We start from the raw sequence: 22,701 nt of genomic DNA, 5'->3' as shown, positions 1-22,701 counted from the left end.
TGTGGGTGAGATGCAGCATCCCTGAGGGACCCCGCAAGGAACTAGCGAGGGTTCAGCTGAAGCAGACGGGGAGAAGACCCTCATGGATCTATTGGCCAGGAAGGAGCTAATCCAGATGGTAGCTTTGTCTGAGAAATGGGCTGCTAATTTTAGATGTCGGCAGAACATTTGGTGGTTGACCAGGTCAAATGCAGCCAATAAGTCAAGTAATAGCAAGAGGACCAGTTTTCCGTTGTCTTTTAAATCGTCAATTTGGGTTTTTAAATCAATGAGGGCGGTTTCAGTTCCGTGCCTTGGTCGGAAGCCGGATTGCCTGTGACCAAGTAGTTTGTTGGTTTCTAAGTAGCTCTGGATCTGCAGATAGGCAGCTTGGTCCAGAATTATTAGCAGAAAGGGGACCGTGGTGATGGGTGTATAATTGGTGGGTATGCTAGGGTCTAGGGAGGGTTTTTTGAGTAGAGGGATGACCCATGCGTCCTTGAGGTTATCAGGGATTATGCCTGAGATAAATTCAGAATTTATAAAGGCAGTAATAAACGGGGCTAATTCGTGGGTGGCCTCCTTGATGATGGGATGATGGGAGCAGGACATGAATCACCCTGGCAGTTGGAGGGTTTGAGTTTGCTGATAAGGTTTTCAACCTCAGAGATGGTTAGGGGTGAGAAGCTGAATGGTTTGAGGGTGTGAGGTATAGGGGCAGTATTCCCAGGGGGTGCGGGGGACTTAGGCTGCAGGTCAGTCTGTAGGCTGTTTTATTAGTGTAAATTTTGGATTGAAGTGTAGCGATTTTTGTCAAGCAGCACTTTTTGAATATTAGAGCACCATAAACTGTCTTTGCTACAGGTGTCTGGAGAGGTGGATGGTGATTCAAGTTCTTTAATTATCTTAAAAAGCTCTTTCGTATTGGATTCAGCTTGCATGATACTCTTATTATAGGTCTCTGTTTTGGCTTGAAAGATAGTCTCTTTATAGTTAAGGGAGGCTATAATGAGACTGTCTTTGTTGGCATCAGAAGGATGACTTTTCCAGCGGACTTCCATGTTTCTCTTTTATTTGCGTAACACTCTCAGTTGTGGCGTGAACCAAGAATTGAGGTGAGCACGCGATTTAGGTTTCCTCCGTTTGATTGGGGCAATAGAGTTCATGGCTATGAGTATGATGTGGTTGTATGTATCTATTAAGACTGTGGGATCTGTACATGACAGTGAAACATTGTTTAATATGGGTAGGATGAGAGGGAGGAGTTTCTCTCTTGTTATGTCCCTTTTATTTCTGGTGTGTATTGCAGGTGCAATGTCCTGATTTTGACATTGGTCGTTGGCTTTGATATTGAAGTAGATTATGTGGTGGTCAGACCAGACCCACGGTGAGTTAGCCACTAAGTTAATGGTGCAGTTCAGGTCGACCAGCCAATCAAGGGTTCTTCTTTTGATGTGGGTAGGTTCGAAGATGTGATTGGAGAAGCCCATGTATGTTAGGGTATTGGCGATGTCTAGTGCTTTGAGGTCATTGGGGTTGTGGTGACCAAGATTAAAGTCACCTAGTAAAATAATTTGCGAGTTAGTCTTGGTGTTATCTGCAAAGATGGATGTAATATCATCTGCAAAGGTAGTGATAGGACCTGGGGGCCTGTAGATAAGATGCAAGGTGGCGGTTTGGTTAGGTGAGATAGGTAACTTAACCGTCACTAACTCAGCTGACACAATTTGTTGATTAGGGATGACTCTGAGAGCGAGGGAGGTTTTGTGAATGATGGCAACACCACCGCCTTTAGATTGGTTGGTGTTGCGGTCACATCTAACGATGGCATAACCACTGGGTAAGGCAAGGGAAAGTAAGGGACATGATGCTGCATGTAACCAGGTCTCTGTGATAGCAATGAAGTCTGGATCATGCAATGTGATAAAGACAGCAATGTCCAGTGCTTGCGCTGGGAGGGGCCTGGCGTTGACAAGGGCGCCTTTAATCAGGGTCTCTATGGAGATGGGGGTTTTAAACAAGGTGTTGTTGGGGGTGCCTAAGGGAGAGGTGTTAGTGAGGCCTGGGGCCTTAAGGCTGTGTGAGTTGGTGCCTGTGTTGCTCGTGGATTTCGAAGTAGAGTTGAGAGAGTGCGCATGATGGGATGCGTGAATAAATCTGGAACCTAGTCTGGTGTTCCTGAGGAGCACAGAGCAGGGTTGGTTGGGGGTGGGTTTGGCTGCGAAGTGTTCCAGCCATAAGGCAGGGGAATTCAGGTAGGGATTATTAGGTGGAGGCATGGATTTGGTCTTGGTACAGGTGCTGTGCAGCAGGCCGTAAGGCAGGCGAGAAGAAGGAAGGGGAACTCTAGTGTGTGGTAGCCTAGAAAGGCCTAGGGAGCTGGCAATGCCCAGCATAGTGAGATTAGGTTTCTTAGTAACGGTAGTGTGTAAGTGAGCAGCACTACTGAAATAAGACCCAGCCAACAATGTTTTCAAATAGTGTAACATAAAAGAGCAGCATAATAAGTGAGGCATGGACATAGTGAGGTAAGTTCGAAGTAGTATGGACAAAGACAGTTGAAGCCAGCTGTGCAATGCAATGGTGTCGCACGTGTGGCATCACTTGCACACGATAATAAGCATGAGAACAGTTTAAAGGTGCCCTGGGATGTGCTATAAAGGCATAGGGTGCACCCAAGTCTCCTGTAGAGTAGGTGGAGCTGGGGCGAGTAGGTGTATTCAAGGCTCGAAAGGGCAGTTCTGCAAGGCATGTATGATGGACATCACAAAGCAACGCATCGCACTAGCAGACAGCAAGGCTGGCGAAACATGGTGAGGCGAGAGTAAGTAAAGCACCAGCTGAAGGCAGTTGTTGCAGGAACTAGTCACAGCGAGAATGCTGCAACGTGCTAACACTCAATTGGGAACATGCGGAGCAATTATCAGCACGTATTACCGTGATAAATGTGTATGATGCAGGAGTCGGTGATGCGGGATAGCATTAGTTCACAGTCATTCAAGGGGTATTAACGTAAAAAGTGTATTAATGTAATTCGTACATGATTGGCAAAGACAAGGAGTGCTAGAGAAAAGTATACATAGGGGCAATAAACAACGGTATGAAAAGCATATATAAGCCCAAGCACAGAGTAGTTAATCAGGCGGGGTGTAATGCAATAGGCAGCAAGAGCAGCCGATGAACCTTTCAGGCACGAGCGGAGGCATGTATAGGACAATATTTAGCAGCTCAGATTGGGGCCGACAAATTTGAGCTTGAACATTTGTGCACTTTCAAGCCCAAAGGCATTATCCTTATCACATTAGAGTTCCTTGTGGAGTGTGAGTAGGATTTCGGACACAGGACATTTTGCTATGGGCAACTTGACAATGGACAGACACTTTGTTTTTGGTTGCGGTAGGGAAATACCTCTTAGAATAGGGACAGCTAGGAATTTGCCAACCCCCTTTTATTTTTTAATACAAGTTTATAGCCAAAAATATGAGCTCTCTGTGTCTGCATCTCATTCCTGGCTACTCACAGCAGGAAGTAAAGTAGCAATGTTATCAACCCTGGGAAGGTTACCTCACACAATAACAGGCAATCACCATAAGGGAGGATGTCATGAAAAAAGTTGCTCACAGTAATTATAAATGACAGCTCGCTGAATGGATTGGCTTAGGAGAAATGGGAATCACGTGTTGATGGAATTGTTACGGGAGGGCTGGAAGTGAGAGGTAATCGCATGTCTGGTACCCTGCTAGGGAAATGTTTTTTTTAGGCTGTAGTCCCAATACCTTTTGAAGTACTTATTATTGCTGTAAACAAAAGTAATCCTGGTGACTGTTGTGTATGTTGGTTAAGAATTCAGAAAATGTAAAATACATGTAAAAAAATTAATAACAAATGACAGCTCGCCCTGATCTCTGCACACCCCTCGGCTGCTAACAGCCTCCGCTCACAACAGCCACTCACTCTTTGCCAGCAAGGGCTTCCCGGGTAGATTTTGCGTCCTGGGGACGTGCTCATGGCTGGTGAAGCCTCCTCTTAGCTTCCCTCCTCCTCCGAGTAGCAGCCTGTGGCTCACAGCAGCCTCTCACCATTTGTTGCCAGGCATCGCCGGCAAGAGCTTTCTGGGTAGATTATGTAGTCCTGCGGCGTGGTCAGGGCTGGTGAAGCCTCCTCTGACAGCTTCCTTCTTCCTCTAAGTGGCAGCCTGTGGCTCACACTTTGCCACGCGGGGAGTGGGATGTCCACTGTCTGAATGTGGAAATGGCTGGTGTAAAACGTGGTATGGATTTAATGTCTTCTCAACTCTGGATGACATTTTTGCCTCTAGTTCCTTGTTAAAAATTGCTACTGATTTCTCCATATACAGAAGTGAACATTCACTGGTGGACTGTCAGTTACAACTGGGGTTTGTAGAGAGGAAAATTTCCTCTGCTACCCACCTAAAGGTGAATCATTCAGGGAATCGGCTGATTTGGAGTCCGAGGTCCTTACGTAAATGTAATCATTCTTTTAGGGGATGGCTGAATTCAAACTCGGTGGAGGAGGTAAAGGATTCTCTTTCTGCTCTAAATGCCCTGCCCTTAATAAAAGGTGGTACCGGAGAGATAACAATGGGGGTTTTAGGAATGCCTAGGGGGAGAACCAGGGGCTGCATTTATGATTGGACAATCCAGGACCATAAAAGGGAGTTGTGGTTGAAGCTGCGTGACTTGAGGAAAGTAGCGACACCTAGGGAATATGGAATCAAAGCCAAAAAAATGAAACAGACTTTAAGGACCTGGGTAAAACGCCAGAAGGGTCTCCTATTTCAGTAAGAGGGAGAGAGGATTCTCCAGATCATAAAGAACAGGGCCACTAAACGGGGGTCGATAGGGAACCAAAAGAGGTCCGGGAAATAATGTTAAAAATGGCCCTATATTACACACGTTCAGCAAGCCCACCCATTTTCCAATGAGGAGATTCGGAAATAAAATAGTTTACTACACAAAAGAGGCCCAGGGTGAAGAGGGCTGGCGGGAAATCTCCAGAGTTACCTATAGGCCAGTCCACCCCTGCCACTAAAGAATTTTGGAGTATTATGAACGACAATCCAGACAGGCAAGTTTTTATGCAGGCAAATGGTATTCCAGAAGAGGCGTGGGTGCACCATCTTAAGAAATCTTATGCTCTAGTAAATAATATTGGTAACTTCATTCTGGAGGTAGCCCCTGTTAGGTGGGAACTCATCTAGATATAGAGCAATTAGAGTACTGATTTGGGGGTGAAAATCTTCAAGGGCAGCAGGGCCTGACGGGATTCCAAACGTAACAATTAAAGCTGCCTCAGCCCTCTGGGCGGATATACTAGATACTCTTATTTCAAGACATTCTGAAATGGAAAAGGATCCCAGAGTCCTTGAAAACCGCTATCTTCGTGCCCATTTTCAAGAAGGGCGATAGGCTTATACCCATGTATTATTGGCATATTGCCCTTCTTGACTCATGCAGCAGAATGTTCTCAACACTGGTTCTTGAGGCCTTGGATGCTTGGACGAGAAGTGTAGGACATTACGATCCTAAACAGTCTGGGTTTAGGAAGAGCCTGGGTACCCAGGTGAATTGATTTATTTTGTCTATGCTGGTAAACATAACAATAACTGAGAAAAGGCCACTCTACCTGGTGGGAATATAGAATTGGGTACTCCCTAATTTTTGTTGACGGGGGGTCAAATCTGTATTAAAGGGAGAGTGTACAATGTATTAGAGTAAAGAACAGATTGACTACCCCTCTCTAGAGGTCCTTTATGTTCAACAGGCTAGAGTGATGTGGGTCTACCTTTTTGATAAGTAGAAGGGTCACCTGGTTAGACTTAGATATTTAAGCAAATAGCTTTCATTGCAGAACAAAATTCTCGTTAATTAATTTTTATAAAAACATATTAAAAAAACGTTTAAACATTTGATCCTTTGATCATCATTCACCACTTCCATACAACATATATTTATACAATCGCGGGGTAAATTAAATTTGTTTTTATTCAGGCATAACAGTCACTAAATTATGCATATAGAACATGGTAAAGATACATTAAATTCCCTTTAAGGTCGACATATGTTTCGGCCCTTGGATGTGTACCACCCTTGTCTTGGGTAGTCACTGGTTGAAATATTGGGCCATCTTCAGGACATAAATTGTTTTTTCTGGAAGATCAGTTTCATTCCCCAAAGGTAGGTTTAATGATCTACAAAAATATACAAAACAAAGGATTTTTTTAAAAAGGAGCTTGTGCTACCCAACTGTTTGTAAAGGTGATGACTCGTGTTGTTTACTGGAAGAATCAACCACTTCACCCACGTGTTCTCCATATAATGTTACTTGGGACTTCTGAGCTTGTATACTGGGAAATTTAATTTGGACATCCAGTATGCAGTTGCTTAGGAAATAAGGAAAAAGGAACTTGTAAATGTTCCAACATTCATTTAGGGTATGGATATATCCTTAATTAGAAACCATGAGAGGACTTACAGAGATTCACGTGTCAGGCCGTGCCTTCTATTATTAGCATCTCGACAGGTCAGAGATCCGGTGTGGCAATCCACTGAATTGGAGCGGCACTTCCAAAGTGATTTTTTAATGATATCTGTCAATACAAGGGTGAATTGTTTCAGTTTACCCCTTTGTTTGGTTGCTATATGTTTTTCATTAGTACTGTTGGTCGGATAGAACAACATACTGCTAGGTTGTGTTACACGGCAGAATTTGTTCATTCAATCTCTGACTGGTTTTTAAAAAATGGTATCCTTGTGCTCGATTAACTGCTGTTGGGTGCGCGGCTGTCTACATTGCTTACCTTGTAGTATTTGCAGGAGTGAATACTGCTCGTCAGCCTTTCCGTACTGTGTGTGGTGCCTTAGCGGGCTGGCCGTGTTTGTCTGCCTCGTTCGAGGTCATGGGTCTATGCTTATGTAGTCACGTGACATATTGCGTGAGGAGAGTATATTTTACATGTTTTCTGAACTAGTTCGATATATAGTATAGTGTTGTGCTATTAAATAAGAAGACTCACCTGATTCACAAAATGTAAACCAGGGTGTTTCACGCGTCATTACCGTATAATAGGTAGTATAGGGTCTTCTAGTTGAGTACCGTAAATCTTATACATTTCTCACTAAGTTGGGAGGGGCTCCCACACTGGTTACTAGTGTGAGCCGCGTGGCACCGTAATGTTCTTAAATTTACGGGTCACATTGATTACTGGCTGATATTGTTGCGCTAAGGCGCTGTGTGTCTATTAGTATTACAATGCGCACCCAGCAGTTAGAGCCCGTGTTACAATATATTCAGGGGCTGCATATACTGGTGATATTGTCTAAGTTTAAGTACCAACGAGATTTTTCCCGTGACAAGACCGTATCGTTCATGATGTGAGGTGTGAGTACTGGTTTCTCTCTGAGTTTACAAATAAGATATTTTTACAAGAAAGTGTTTTTATACAAAGAAATTAAGGCTCCCATAGCTGTTATTCGTGTGGATCACGTGACAGAGCAATGCTGTTAAATTTGACTGCTACACTGCAGCACTATATGCCTATAGGAACGCAACAGGCAGTGGAGGCCCATATTGAAATATATTTTAGGGCTGAGTCAAGAAAGGAGCATTTGGTTTGTCAAGATAATAGTACCATCAAAGATTCGGCGTATTTATGCCATTATGTAACATATAGTGAGGATAGTCCTTTATTGTTCTAGGGATGTCGATATTAAATAAATTCACTCCATTCCACGGCGATGTTAAGGCCGTGTTTTACCATATCCATGTCATAAATCCACCTTTGTTCACATTTGGTGAGGTTTAGATCTCGGTTTCCTCCTCTTGGAGATTGTTTGATAACCTGGATAACGCACCATAGCATATCGGTACATTTGTGCTGTTTAGCTATGAAGTGAGCCACTAATGGTTTGGTCTCTATCTTGTTTTGGATGCACGACTTATACTCGCAAATTCTCTGGCGTATTTGGCGCTTGGTTTTCCCAATGTAGACCAGATCGCATGGGCATTTAATGGCATAGACTGCCCATTGGTTGAGGCAGTTGGTGAAAGATGTAAGTTTGACTACAGTGTTTCTCAATTTGATACTTTTCATATTTGAAGTTTGCGCACATACTGAGCATTTACCACAGCAATGATGACCTTCTACTGGAGGAAAACCCCACAGAGGTGTTTGTGATGGTCTATCCCTAATGGCAAAGGGATATGTATGTACAAGGGTGTCTTTAAGATTGTTTTGCCTTTTAAAGGCGAAACGTGGTGTAGATGGATTAAAATCATCCATTTTTATCATGTGCCAGTGTTTTAGGATGGTCTTCCTCAAATGGCTACTGATAGGACTGTATGTACTTACACAGGTCATTTTATCCAGGGTATGTCGCTGTGACGGTTCCAGACAGCTGGCTCTGTTTACATGTCGCTGTGACGGTTCCAGACAGCTGGCTCTGTTTACATGTAGCGCCCTTTTATATGCCCGCTGCACAGTGGTCTTAGGTTAACCTCTATCCTTAAACCTAGATTTTAGTGTCTTTCCATGTTCTTTGTACATGTTGAGTTGTGTGCAGTATGGGAGTCTCTCTTTAAGACTACACGGGTGAAAACTGTGGTAGTTAAATAACATGTTCTTATCAGTCGGTTTTCTATACAGGACTGTTTCTAAACTGCCTGAATCTGTTTTCTGTATTTCGAGATCCAGAAAGGCTATGTTCTTTGGGTTGGAGTGTATTGTAAATTGAATGAAGGAGTTTTGTGTGTTAAGCCATTCAAAAGGAGGTTAGTTGTTCAGAAGTACCGCTCCAAATCATACAGATGTTGTCGATTTAGCAAAACCATATCTTGATGAATTTGGAATAAAGGTTGTTAGTCCCCTAGATCGATTGTTGTTCCAGATCATCCATATAAAGGTTAGCTAAATCCGGTGCAAATGTAGCACCCATGCTTGTGCCTTGTAGCTGATTGTAGAAACAACCATTGTAAAGAAAAAAACATGTCTGTTAAAGCCAACCTAATACATTCTAGGATGAATGCAGTTGGGACTTTCGTTAGTGTTTGGGTTCGATCATTCAAGTATTTAGTCATCACCCTTAAACAGTCGTGTTGGGGGATACTGGTGTAGAGACTCACCACATCCAGGGTCACTAGGATTTCATTGGGGTTTAGCTTAATGGTCTGAAGAGTCCTTAGCATGCTTTTAGTGTCTTTAACATAAGATGTCATTTTTGAGACAAAGGGCCTTAGGAACCAGTCAGAATAAATAGGCAGTGGTTCTAGGATCGAATTTATGGCTGCCACAAAGGGTCTTCCTGGTGGTACTAGTGGGTTCTTGTGTATTTGGGGAGGACGTAAAAAGCCGGTGTGTGATGTACAATAATCCATGTTGTTGTTTTGGACGTCTGCTTACATTCACAGTAATTTGGTAATATGGCCCTATACACACTGATATTAACGCTACATATGGTAATCCATTCTTGCATTAAATGTATATCATATTACAGTGATATCATAACCATATTTTTCTTAGTTTGCTGAGGAACAATGCTATGTGATGCCACTTTTACTGTTTTGTCAAGGCGGAAAGGCTGTGTGCCATTACTTCCTGTGATGTCATTGGAGGTCAAGGGTAATGTGATGTCATCCCTGCGTGGTGGTCCCCCCAAACATTTGTGGAGACAATCAAGCGAGTGCTGGTTAGGTTTCTGTGGGCAGGGGCAAAGCCCTGGATAGCATGTAAGACACTAGTTAGGGTGCGCAATGAAGGGAGGTGAGTTTCCCGGATCTAGGAGTGTACTACAAGGCAGCACAACTACAGATAATGGTAGATCATTTGAGCTCTGTACCCCAAAAACAGTGGATAGAAATGGACAATATGGTTGGCCCTGGTTTCACTGGCGGAGTGGTTTTAGGTTCCCCAGGACATGATTTCGAAGAGGGTCCTACAGCACCTATTTCTGGAGGTATTCTGGTCGATTTGGAAGGAGCGAGGTGACACTCAATAGCTTACAACACAGCCCTCGCTCCTAACTTGTATATGGGCTCCCCCATTGAGAAACTACACAGCAGAACCGCTTCAATTTCAATTATGGTATGAAGGGGGCCCTCAGTAAGGTGGGACAATTATGGGAAAATGGCATTTTCATATCCTTGGAGAGGTTGGAGGAATGCCTGTGAATAGAGTGGCTATCGATGTTTTGATTTTTGCAGCTCAAGGGGGCACTCACAGATTCTAAATGGGGGGAAAACCTTCAAATAGAGCCGACTGCATTTGAGAAGAGGATACTTCAGGCTACAGGCACAAGGGGTTTGTTAGCAGGGTTATATGTGGAGCAGCTCCGAGCTGGCCCACTGAACCAACTAGTTGCTAGAGACAACTAGGCAAAAGATCTCGACAGACACATCTCGGATCTGTTATGGCCTACGATAAGTAAGAATGTCTCCAATATGAGATGCAATGTTTAAAATTGATCCATAGGTAGCATTATTCGCCGGCTAGCCTGGCTAGGATGTTCTCGGGGTGGATTCTCATTGTTGGAAATGTCGGCAGGTGAACAGGGACTGCTATCATTTGTGGTGTGGTTGCATAACGTTCTTCTATGATAAACAAAGCTATTGAAGAAAGTGGATCGCGGGGCCCCTTTACATCCCAAGATTCGTGTGCAACTAACATGGGAAGTCTTGACCAGAAATACTGCAAAGAGTTTCTCTTGTGGATAAAGGGAATGGACCGGATTGATAGAACTCTCTCCCTTATTAATGCCTTTTGGGGTTGAGGAGAGGGGGGAGGAAAGAGGCAACATGGGGTATATGTTGAGAATCCTCCTTGTGTCCACCAGGAGCTGCTGGCACAATTCTGGAAGAGAAGTAACGCCCCCACTGAGAAATAATGGGTTTCAAAAGTGTGCAGTATGTATGACATGGAGTTTTTGACCCACCTCCTAGATGAATCCGGATCAAATATAGAAGGAGCCTGGCAAGGTGGGACCACATAAGGTGTTTTGAATTGTTCTAAAAGTTCATGAGTTACTTGGATAAAAGGGAAGTGTGAGGGTGGAGGGATTGGAGGGCTTTGGCAGTTAATGAACACGGGGGCATCATAATGGTCTTAATGAGGGCATCATAATGGTCTTAATGAGGAAAGATCGAGAACGGAAATGTGTTATGGTGCTGTTAACAAACATGCAATAATGAGTATTGAATGTTCATGTGAGAAGAACATTACAATACAATTTAATTTTGAAAAAAACATCAGGCATGCCACAGGTTGGAGACCCCTGCCTGATCTAGGTCAAACCCAGGACGATGGCAAACGTATTTGCTGTCCCCACCCACTTTTTATAAAAGAAAACAATGTTAGCTGATTATCTCCTGGAGAGCCTATGGACTGACAGATTAAAAAAGGAAAATCCCATTTTAGGATCCATTCCCTTTGTCCCTGTGTAATAAAATTATAAATTGTAAGTACCCTCCCTACCTCGTTGCAGAAAAAAAGGGTGTAGGAGGAGCAGACAGGTATACTGAGAAAAGTCAAACACATTTGTGATATTGCTTGTGAGTAGTACCAACATTTGAATTAAAGGATTGGCACTTGAAAGTACAAGATAGAAAGTAAAGTGAGAAAATAAACATTGTAGGGCCCTTGCACTTTGCACTGTGGTGCCTTAGAGGAGGAATAGCAGTGCTCCTTTACAAATGACTTCCTTTATCAAGCACCTTCTTTGTCATTTGATGTATATGTCGCCAGAGTTTTCTTTGCTTTTCTCACGTGTGCCCCTTTCCTCTCCCTACGGATACAATCTGGGTTTCCATAGTTAGAGTGCCATTTTCCACACCCGTTCCCCTTAACCTTTTGCAAGTGAAAGTGTAGGATGTTTGCTAGTCCCAAGACTCCCCTGTATCCTTCTCCACTTGATCTATATTGCCCCATGCCTCCCTTCTTTCCCTCTATGAAGTAGTTTGTGTGTATATTGCAAGACTATGTGCTGTTCTTTCTACCTTTTCTCATTTCTCTCCCTCTACAGCTGGAATGTATGATTCTCCTCTGCCTTCTCTCAGCTCTTCTCACTTGTCTCTTAGGTCTCCTGTCTCTCTCCATAAGATATCAAATCCTTATACCCAAGTGCTTTTTCCCTGTAACTTGCTGCATTTGGGGAAGAGGGGGCTGGTATGGTGCCAGTCTAGCACTTTGCCATCTCACCTATCTGTCTGGTGTCACATCCTGCTACCTGGGTGGGTGAGGTGAGGTAAACGTTCTTGTCCCATGATTCTCTCTAACATTCTGACCCATTTCCCTTCTTGGAGGTATGGGTGATAAGAGAAGCCTGTGGTTTGGTTTCCATTGTTCTTTGTACCCTGCTGGCATCTGGTGCTCTTCTCATGATATCCCAGGGAGCATTTGTGATTGTTTCCATGCGTCTCCCTGTCCTCATGACCTGCCTGTTATCTTTCTCTGGGAGGAGGGAGGATGTGTGCTTTTCTCCAGACTTTGTGCTTCTCTAATGACCCAATTCTCTTCTCTTTCTCTGCAGTAAGTTTGTACAGTCGGCATGGGGCTGGACGTGCCTCTTTGTAGGAGGATTCATCCTGCTTGTAGCGTACACTGCCAGTGGAAGCATACTAATCACCCTTCGCCACCTTAGCCGTCTGGCAGTGGGCGCAGCGGTCTGGTTCTCCTCTGGCCAGCTCTTCCTGCTCATTGAGAATGTCACAGGTTCATGCTTCCAACCGGTACCAGATGGGTTGCTGCTTCTGGGTCACCTACATGATAAAGCCTCCTGTCAACGTGAGGGCCACCGCTGGCATGGATATGACGTCTCGGGTCATGCCTTCATGCTGACCTACTGTTGCTTGACCTTGGCTGAGGAGATGGCTGTCTTTCACCGCTACCTTACTGCACAGGGGGCTGAGGCAGGCATACCACTGCGTTTAGTTTTCTTGCTCAATGCCACCTTATTGGCACTTTGGAACTTCATGCTATTCTGTACTGTTATCTACTTCCATGAGTATTCACACAAGATTGTGGGTGCCGCCATTGGCACCCTGTGCTGGCACCTTACCTACCGCTACTGGTACCGGAGCCGCTGGTCACCGGGCCGGCCAGGCCATGGACTTTTCTTAAAGGCCACAGATAAGCAGAAACCAAACTAATTGTGAACAGGAAGACAGGACCACCCATGATTTTGCAGATGTGCAAATCTGTACAGTGTGCATGCATATATGGACTGTACATGCTTGTATTGACTGTGCACGCCTTTATGGTCTGTGCATGTATGTATACATAGAAAATACTTGTATAGACTGTAGAAGTATGTTCAGTCTCTGTGCCTGTATGGACTATAAACACCTGACCATGCTATGCATTTTCATTTTTTTACTTATGAAATGCACTTGAAGAGATCGATCAAACCAATATTGATGTGCTCGGTGCACAGATGTACAGACAGTGCATGCTTGAGAGTTTGTTTGAACAATAAACTCTATTTGTGTACCAAAGGATTTTCTTAATGTCATGTGAGGAATAATGTGGTCATCTTTAAGAGTCGGTAATGATTTACCCCTGTGACCTTATGGATAGTATAGGAAGCTAGATGCCTGAGAGGGACATCCTCATAGCCTTGCTGTCTCTGGGAATGATGCAACCAGATGGCCATGTCTACTGTCTGGCTCTGGCAAGTGTACTGTGGCACTTTACTGTCTGATGTCTCTGAAGAGGATCCCCAGTCCTGCCTTGGAAGTGTTCCTATTGTTGGGTCGAGGTTTGCACCTCACCCCTCAGGGATTTCCCTGTTCCGGTGGAGGATTTTATGCCCTTTCAAGGTCTTGTTTCTCTGACAATGTAACCAGAGGCCTAATGAACAATCTCTTTGCTGAAAATGCTATTTGAGGGTTCTAAGGGTCACTCTTTTCCCTATTGGTCCAGGGACCTTGCATCTATTTGGAGACTAAAAGACTATAAGTCCCCTGGATTCCAGAGCTCCAAGTACCTCAGAATCCAGCTGCAGCTTAGATATGCTATGTTTGTTAAAAGATGTGCCCTCTGGGTCTCGACGGCTAATGAAGGATTGGAGGTTGGGGTTTGATGGCTGAGGCCTAAAGCTATCCCAGGGATTGTCCTGTAACAACGGACAGTTGATACTATCTCTGTTAAGGAACAATAAATATGCACAAATCAAGTTTTTGTGGTATGGAAAAGTACATGTGCCATTCTGGGAAACTCTTTTATTGTTCTCCAATAAAAGGAGGCTGCATGTAAAAGGGAAGAGATGGCAGCTGTTGGTCTCATCAGTGGCCATATAATCACTGTCTCTCACTATTTCAAATTTCTGAGCATCAATCTGAGCATCAAAGCAAGGGGCGAGGAGGGTCATATGTTTGCTATTGTGGGGCTTTGAAAAAGTCAGACGTGTCACCAGTGAACCATGTTAGCATGCTACTGCAGAATTACTATTGGAGCTACGATAGACCCAGTATTCCGATTTTAAGAAGATGAACACATCAGTCTACGTGTATTCATCTTATTCCATTTATCTCCATGAATATTCATTGCTACAAAAATCTACATAGGTAAACAATTCAATGACAAAGTCAAAGTTCGAAAATGCATACTTTTTACAGAAAAAAGCAAAAACTAAATGCTGTTATAAAGGAAAATAAAATCAGTAAATGTAAACAAAACCCACACCTATTACCATCTCTAACGACCACCATCTTAGATATATTATTTTACACCCTTAAAGAATCAGTCTTTTTTGCCCATACTATAAGATATGGCACAATAATTTAAACAAACGCAATTGGCACATTACTACAGAAAATAAATGCACAGTAGGAAAGAACAAACAGTAAAAAGAAGAGCAGTAGGATGCACATTTTAAACTGCCATACATAAAGTGTTAAAAAAACAGCTATTCCAGATCCAAGATGGCCGCCAGGGTGAGAACACTGTGAATGAAACTGTGCTCTCCACACCCCCACCACCCTAGATAAGGAAATAACAAGCTAAAATCCCCTCCCCGGGCAAATTTAGTCAGGGACAGAGGAAGAATGCGGCAAGTTGCTTCAGGGGAAGCCGGGTTGGCTCTTGTATGACGACCGACACAGGGAAAGCCTGTCGGAGGGACGCTGTGGAGCTGCAACGGTCTGGAGCCTAATCCCGCCGGGACCCGCAAAAAGGAACCTAAAGCCCAGTGGAGTGGCAGTGGTGCTGTCAGGATAGCGGAGCGGAAGACCATGACCGCGGGCCGCAGACAGAGGGAGAGGGTAGATGCTCTCGCCCGGAGTGGCCCAGGAGACGCGAAGTGGAGGAGGAGCCAGAGCCGGACCGTGTGCGTTGGGAGGACCGGAGAAAGAACAGATCCAGCCGGCGGGCAGGAGGAGGCGAAGCTGAGCACCACTGCAGACCAGCGGGAGAAGAGCGGCTCCCACCGGCGGAGCAACAGGGAGCAGTGGGAAGCAGCAAGGCTGAACTTAGCCACAAGGCGGTGGAAAGAAGAGAGGTGGCTCGGGACAGCATGGAGCACTGGCAAGGCTGGAGAAGGGAGCTTGACTCGGCGAGGGACGGAGTAGCAGAGGAACACGAGCCGGATGCAGAGACTCCATAAAGCGGGCCGAAACTGAAGAACATATGTTAAGCTGGCATGCCAATACCCAGCTCCTCAGCAAAGTGCAGATCCCCCTTCCAGGAAAAGTGAACATTTAAGAGAGGCCCCAAGCTTAAAGCAGGGGGGCAACGGTCAACAGCACTGCAGAACTTAACCCCCCCCCAGTGCAGACATAACAGATCAGAGGGAGCTGCAGTGGATGGGAGAAGGGCACTGGACATATAAGGAAGAAGGCCAGTTAGTGGAACCCCAGGCCTGAATCCGGCATAACAGGAGTCTTTTAAATACAATAACAAGAACTGCATGGACCTCAGTCTGGCTCCATAGAGGCTGGGGGCCAAAAGGGAGCATCCCCCCTCGGGCAGTGGTCATCCGGAGAAGAAGGCAGGAGGAAGTCAGCCGGGGGGGGGGGGCAATCTGAGGTACAGAATAAGTGGAAGCATTAAGATCCACCCACCCCCAATAGTGGGGACAAGGGGAAACCAGGATATGCTGCGCCCCCAAAACTAAAGCAGGAAAAGCAAACAATAAAGAAATAGTCTGCCCAGGTATACCAGCGGGGCGGTAAGCGGCAAGACAGCGACACCAGACAGGGTTTTGCAATTCTTTGACCGGATACCCCAGAGACGAGTTAAGATGTCAAAAACAGAGGGAAAGACCCCTGCGAAAAGAAACAAAAATAACCTTGAGGGGGCGCTACAGAAAAGGTGGAGGAAAGAGGGTGGATCCCAGCCAGATAGCGACATGGGAGCAGACAGGAGCAAGGAAGAAATCCCCCAGGAAGAGGACCAAGAAGAAAGAGGGGTCACAAAAATAATTTATGGAACAATGTTTTCAGAACTTCGGAAACACGATGGCAAACGTGGCGCAAGCACAAATGGACAAAATGAAGGAGTAACTGACGGGAGCATTAAAAGAGGTAAAGGATGAACTAAATACACTGGAAGCAAGAGTAGACACTAATGAAAAATCCCTGCAGGAGCTGGCGGACGACACTCATAAAATGGAGGACATGATGGAGCTCCTTTCCAGGGCCATGCACAACCTGGAAATCCAGACCGAAGACTTTGAAAACAGGTCAAGGAGGGCAAAACTCAGGGTCAAGGCAATTCCCAAAACAGTCAGTGATGCAGAGCTGCAACAATAAGTAAAACAAATATTTGCAACCCTGATTGATGTCTCTGACCCTGACGAAATCCTGGTGGACAGGGTACACAGAGTGGGGGCAAAGAGGAATGAGCCGGGAGCCAGGCCGAGAGATGTCCTAGTAGCTATGCACGAGTACAGCTATATCAGGACCTCTCCCAAATTACGCTCACCAAGAGAAGGTAGAAGCGCCCGATAGTGCAAGAGCTACTGAAGGGAGACATCAGATATAAATGGAATTTCCCTTTGGCCTCTTGTTCGAAGTGGGCAAAAGGCAAAGAAGAATCACCACAACGGAAGAAGGGGCAGACGTACTTGGCATAGAGGTGGAACCGACACAGACACCGACACAGAGCGAATCGCAGAGCCCAGGAAGGGACCACCCAAAAAGGAAGGCATGGGAATGGTCAACTCAGGAGTCAAAGAGAAAAGCAAGGAAAAGGAGGGGCTCACTAGGCCCGAGACCCCCAGCAAAAGACTCAGCACATGAATCGGAGCCCCTGGAAAGGAGCTCCAATACGTAACTCCCACGGCTCAGAGAGAGAAGCAAGAATGCCTGGGGAGAGGTAAAGCAACATAAGCGGTGCAGATGGAGGGGTAGAGGGGAAGAATCTTGGTTCGACACATGGGTCAGGGAAGACCTGCTAAAGGGGGCACAGGCAGAGAAAAGGATCTCAACACCCGAGGAGGAGATTCGGGAGGGGCTAGAGGCCGGTTGAGCCACCCCAGTGAGGGGAGAGGGGGGCCTGGGGGAAAAGGGGGGAACCAGGTCTGTAGGTGTTCAAATATGCCACCCAAGGAAAGTGAACACTCAGAATACCTGTAAACAATGGCTAGGAATAGGTCTCTAAAAATTGGATCCCTAAATATTAAAGGGTTCAACTTGCCAAGAGGAAAAAACTGGAATATTTTCTGGCAAGGGAGAACCCAAACTTAATAGCCCTGCAGGAAACTAATATACAAGAGAAAAATGTAGTAACGATGACACACACTGGTGGTGAAACGATACCTTTATTGATCAACCTGTAGCCAGCCGTGCCACAGCTTCCTCCGCTCTTTCAACTCAACAGTTCTCTAACAGCCCACAAACCAAAGGTAAACAATCTAGGAACCTTGGAATTACGAGCGTGGAGTTCTTCAAATTATGGGAAGGCAGCAGTAACAACTCCCGGAGAGCCCAGCTCTGGGTTTGGTACGGGTGGGTTCCGCCCCGGTGAGCGTAAGGAAGTTTCCTTCTAAGTATAATGAGTTTGTTCTGGGTTCCATTACAGAGTGATCTTTTCTGTGTGGGTGCCCACCTCTCTCCCTTATCCCTTCCCATTTCTTTCAATTACACCCTAGCAAACCCCAGGCAGGGAAGGGTTAACTGGTGCTGAAGGCCAGAGCACGCCCGCCTCCCTGGGAGGCACGTCTTCGCTTGTACGCTGGTTGGAGACCGGAGCCCTGCCCCCTTTTCACTTGCCTTCTGCCGTGGACGCGCACTAGTTCAGGAGTGGCAGACTTCACAGGGACGTGCTAATGTGAACGGGGTGGCGCTTCCTGCCAGGAGACACAGACGCAGCGCTCGCCGCCTCACCTTGATCACCGGGCTCCGCTCTTGTTCCTCGTTACTTTGGTCGCTGCAGCACATGGCGGCACCGTCCCGCGCCGCACTCAAACCCAGCAGGGAGCGCAGTCGGTTGCCATGGGATGCGTGTCCCAAAGCGGCGCCGCCGAAGGAAGACGGTCCCGGTCCGGATGAGGGTTCCGCCTCCAACAGCTCCATGAGCTCAGGGCCGTGAACAGGAAGTAAGCCGCCGGCGGTGCGGAAAGACAGGACGGCACGGCTGGTGGTCAGGCGCGTGGGTTCACAGGTTGATCGCTCGTCACCAGTGTAGTAACAATGACACACGCTTGTGGTGAAACAATACCTTTATTGATCAACCTGTAGCCAGCCGTGCCACGGGTTCCTCCGCTCTTTCAACAGTCCTCTAACAGCCCACAAACCAAAGGTAAACAATCTTGGAACCTTGGAATTACGAGCGTGGAGTTCTACATGTAGAACTCCACGTTCGTATGACACGAGCCACTTACAACAAAAAACAAGCACAGAATTAGAATACAGGGCTATGACCGAATACAACAGTCAAATAACCCAGGGAAGAAAGGGGGCACTCTTCCAGCAATTAAAAATAATCTAGAGCTGAGAATTATTGAAATGAGCAGTGACACTAATGGCAGATTCATAGTAATAACTCTCCAGAGAGAGGGGGAGATAATAACCCTAGCCTCACTCTACGCTTCCAACACAGCACAAGATCGCTTCATACAATCAATGGTGCAAAAACTAGAAGGGTTCGCCAAGGGCAACATAATATTCGTAGGAGATTCAAATCTAGCATGGGATCCAGTAAGGGACAGGAGTGCTAGAATTTCCCATACCCAAAACAAACCGTCGAAGGAATTACAGGGGAAAATGGAAAACATGTCACTAGTAGACACTTGGAGGGAAAAGAAGGGGGGATCCAGGGGTTACACTTTCTACTCCCATGTCCACAGAATGGCATCAAGGATAGATTATATGTGGGTGTCACGTTCCTTGCTAGGAAGAGTGACGGATGTGGGCTGGGAGCCATCGCCCTATTGAATCATGCTCCCATCACTTTGACATTCACGCAACCAAAACAATTGACGGGGCTTTGGAGATGGAGGTACCCAGCACCCATTTTCAAGGATGAAATCCTGAGGGGAGAATTGAGGGAGGGGGTAGACCAATACTTCCAAACAAATGAGACCCAGGAGGTAGACCCACACACAATTTGGGACGCTTTCAAGGCTTCTATAAGAGGGAAAATAAAGGCATGGAGGGACAGAGAAAGCAGGAAGCTGGAAGAGGACGTAGAGGAAAAGCTGAAGGCAATCATGAGAGACAAAAAGAGAGTATAGAGCAGTCAGAGTCCAGATTGAAACACTACAAACTAGCAGAGCAGAGAGTGCCCTTATGCACTTCAAACAGAATTACTACATTAAGGCGAATAAAGCGTACAGACTTCTGGCAAAAATGCTAACGAGAGAGGAAAAAGAAAGAACTATTATAGAAAATTAAGACGTCAGTGGGGGATGAGCGAACAATTAAGAGGGAATTTGAGAAATGTTATGGGGAAGTATATAAAATGGCAGCCCCAGATGCGGGGAGCCAGGCGCAATACCTGGAAAACTGCAAGTTACCGGAGATAACGGCCCAAGAAAGGGAGGAATTGGAGAAAGGGATATCTAGAGAAGAGGTGTACAAGGCAATCTCTGCACTCCACACCAACAAAGCTCTGGGCCCCAACGGCGTCACATTGGAATTTTATAAGACTTACAAGGAGGTCTTGGCTCCACGCCTGGCCTCCCCGTTCAACAGTTTTGGGGGAGGGAGGGGAATAACACCCTCAATGGAAGGAGCAAAAGTGGTGTTACTGCTAGCCGGGCTGAAAATAAACAGGAACAAATCGGAGGTACTGAGTCTTTCAAATACCACCAGGAAGGGAAGGGGCGATAAAAGCCGGATTATCATACTCGTGGGCCCTGACTAAAATAAGATATCTGGGAATTTATATTACGAAAACCATTGATCAACTGTTCGTGGCTAACTTTCCCTCTTTGATGGAGGTCATCAAGAACATGCTCCACAGCTGGAGCCCCTTAACCATATCATGGATCGGTAGGATAAATGCCCTGAGAATGGTTGTTCTGCCGAAACTACTATATGCATTTATGGCAATCCCCGCTAAGGTCCCAGCGTCCTTTTTCCGAAAGCTAGGCAAACACACAAAGGTCTTTATTTGGGAGCAGAAGAAACTGAGAATTTCACATAAACTGATGCTGCCGCCTAGGATCAAAGGGGGGATGGGAGAGCCCGACCATATAGCATATTATCGCGCAGCATTAGAGTATTGAGGTATTGGGCAAAGGAGGGCAGAGGAAAAAAGTGGATGGAAATGGATAGAGTGGTGGTGGGTACAGATCTGGAGAAGGTACTATGGCTACCCCGGGAAGACAGAACCCTTAAAATACAATGTAGTGACATTGAATCCCTGGTAGGGCAAACGTGGGACGAGGTGGTAAATCGGTCAAAAATCACTACGTTCCCATCGCTGCTTACACCGATTTTTAGGAATCCGTAATTCATGCCAGTGTGGGCCAGGACAGTATTTGACAAATGGCAGGAAGGGGGATGTCGGTTGCTAAGGGATCTATATGAAGGTGAGGAGATAAAAATCCTTTCTCCAATGTAAACGTGACTTTGGTGTAGAGGAAGGGGAAAGATTTCATTATGCCCAGCTGAGACACTGGGCCCAAAATCCTGAAGTAAAGGAAGCAGCAACATGCAAACTAACCCCGGTCGAGAAATTTGTTTGCAATAATGCAGAGGACAGGCACCTAGTGGGGGCACTATACAGAATTATCAAACAAGGGGAGGATTCGGGGGAAAGACAGTTCATGCTCAACTGGGAAAGGGAAATTAACACAAGATCAACACCGAACAATGGCAAAGCCTGTGGACGAATATACCCAAATTGACACACTCTCTACAAATTCAAGAAATCTGGATAAAAATTATGTATCAATGGCACCTCACTCCTAGCAGACTGTCCAAAATGTACCAGACGACATCCAAAGCATGTTGGAGGGGGTGCGGGGAGGAAGGGACTTGCGGTCACATATGGTGGCAATGCCCAACAACCGAACCATTTTGGGGGATGATTCAAGAAGCGATGAGGGATATACTGGCCATAGAGAAGACGGCAAGTAAGGGCCTGTTTATAATGGGTTTGGATGGGGAGCTAGAAATGTTGCCCACGAAAGCCAAGCGGAAAATATATGTAATCCGAGGTCTTGCTAGTGGCCGGCAAATGGAAAGCAAAAGAGGCACCCATGGAACACGAATGGTTGGGAAAAATTTAGAGCCTGGCAGCCATGGAAAAACAAAATATACAATCAGGGGGAAGCATCAGAAATTCCTCATGGACTGGGATTTGGTGATGCAATTTCTAATGAAGGACTCCTTGCTAGCCTGGTGCCCAAGGAAGATGAACCTCGTAATGAGGCGGTAGGGGGTTAACGGCGCTAGCAGCTCAGCGGTTGCCGTTAACCCCCTACCGCCTGCGTCGTAACAAGGCCCAAAATATTACACTGTGTATATGGAAAATACATTTCTGGGTTGTTTGACGGAAATTGGGTGGGGAAGCATAAAACAAATTAGGAGAAGTTAGATTAAAGAATAACAAACTTATTTAACGAAAATATATAGACAAAAGAAACACAGAATTAAGATTTTCCAGGGAAACATTTAGAAAAGTCTTGATTCTATTAAAAATATGGAGGCAAGCATTAAGCTTCTCTTTCTTTATTACAAACAACTCAGCAGCAAGATTTTAGCCAAGCAAAACTGTTCAAGTAATCCTGAAAACCTGCTTGACTGCTGGAATCGTCCAATAGCCAAAACATTATGACCAAAACCAATGAACTGTGATGAAAACCACAACTGTAGTCCATTTCCAGAGAGTCTTTGCTAGTCTCACTGCAGCCAGTGTAAGATGTGAACCCCAAAACGCCATTCCTAATTGAACTAGCGCCTTAAATGGCTGAAGCCCTCTTCCTCCTTCCTCTTTCAAAGCTGCGAGTTTCCGGCCACACTGCACTCTGTGTGAAACGCCTGTGCCAATCTGGTACGACGCCCGTACCCCTCGCTCTCCTCAGCTGGGCTTATCTGTCGATGGTGCCGAAAATAAACACAGCATTAATGAGAGCCTGTGACATCATCATAATAACAACAGCGGGAGGGGAATAATTCATCACATAGAAATACAATGATATATTGAAAACCACCAGATACACTACATCATGTCCAGAGTTACATCACAGTCAAAGCACTTTAGGTCTTATCTTTATAACAGCAACTCTGAATTATTCCATCGGGTGGTAACAAGTCTCGCCTCTG

At 45.6% G+C, this 22,701-nt stretch overlaps 1 protein-coding gene across 2 annotated transcripts in view; it reads left to right on the top strand.

Moving 5' to 3' along the window:
• Positions 1-13,482, top strand: part of FITM1 (fat storage inducing transmembrane protein 1) — a 51,976-nt gene extending 38,494 nt beyond the window's left edge. For both annotated transcript variants that reach the window (XM_069634007.1, XM_069634006.1), the window contains one exon: positions 12,519-13,482. In XM_069634007.1, the coding sequence (XP_069490108.1) occupies positions 12,519-13,137 (619 nt within the window). In that variant the 3' untranslated portion in view covers positions 13,138-13,482. The remainder of the gene's footprint in view (positions 1-12,518) is intronic.
• Positions 13,483-22,701: the final 9,219 nt, after the last annotated feature.

The sequence above is a fragment of the Ambystoma mexicanum genome, chromosome 13, assembly GCF_040938575.1.
Source record: "Ambystoma mexicanum isolate Mex_15411 chromosome 13, UKY_AmexF1_1, whole genome shotgun sequence".
In the NCBI taxonomy this organism is placed as follows: Eukaryota; Metazoa; Chordata; class Amphibia; order Caudata; family Ambystomatidae; genus Ambystoma; species Ambystoma mexicanum.
Note: the sequence above shows the minus strand (reverse complement) of the source record. Positions and strands in the feature narration are given on the sequence as shown.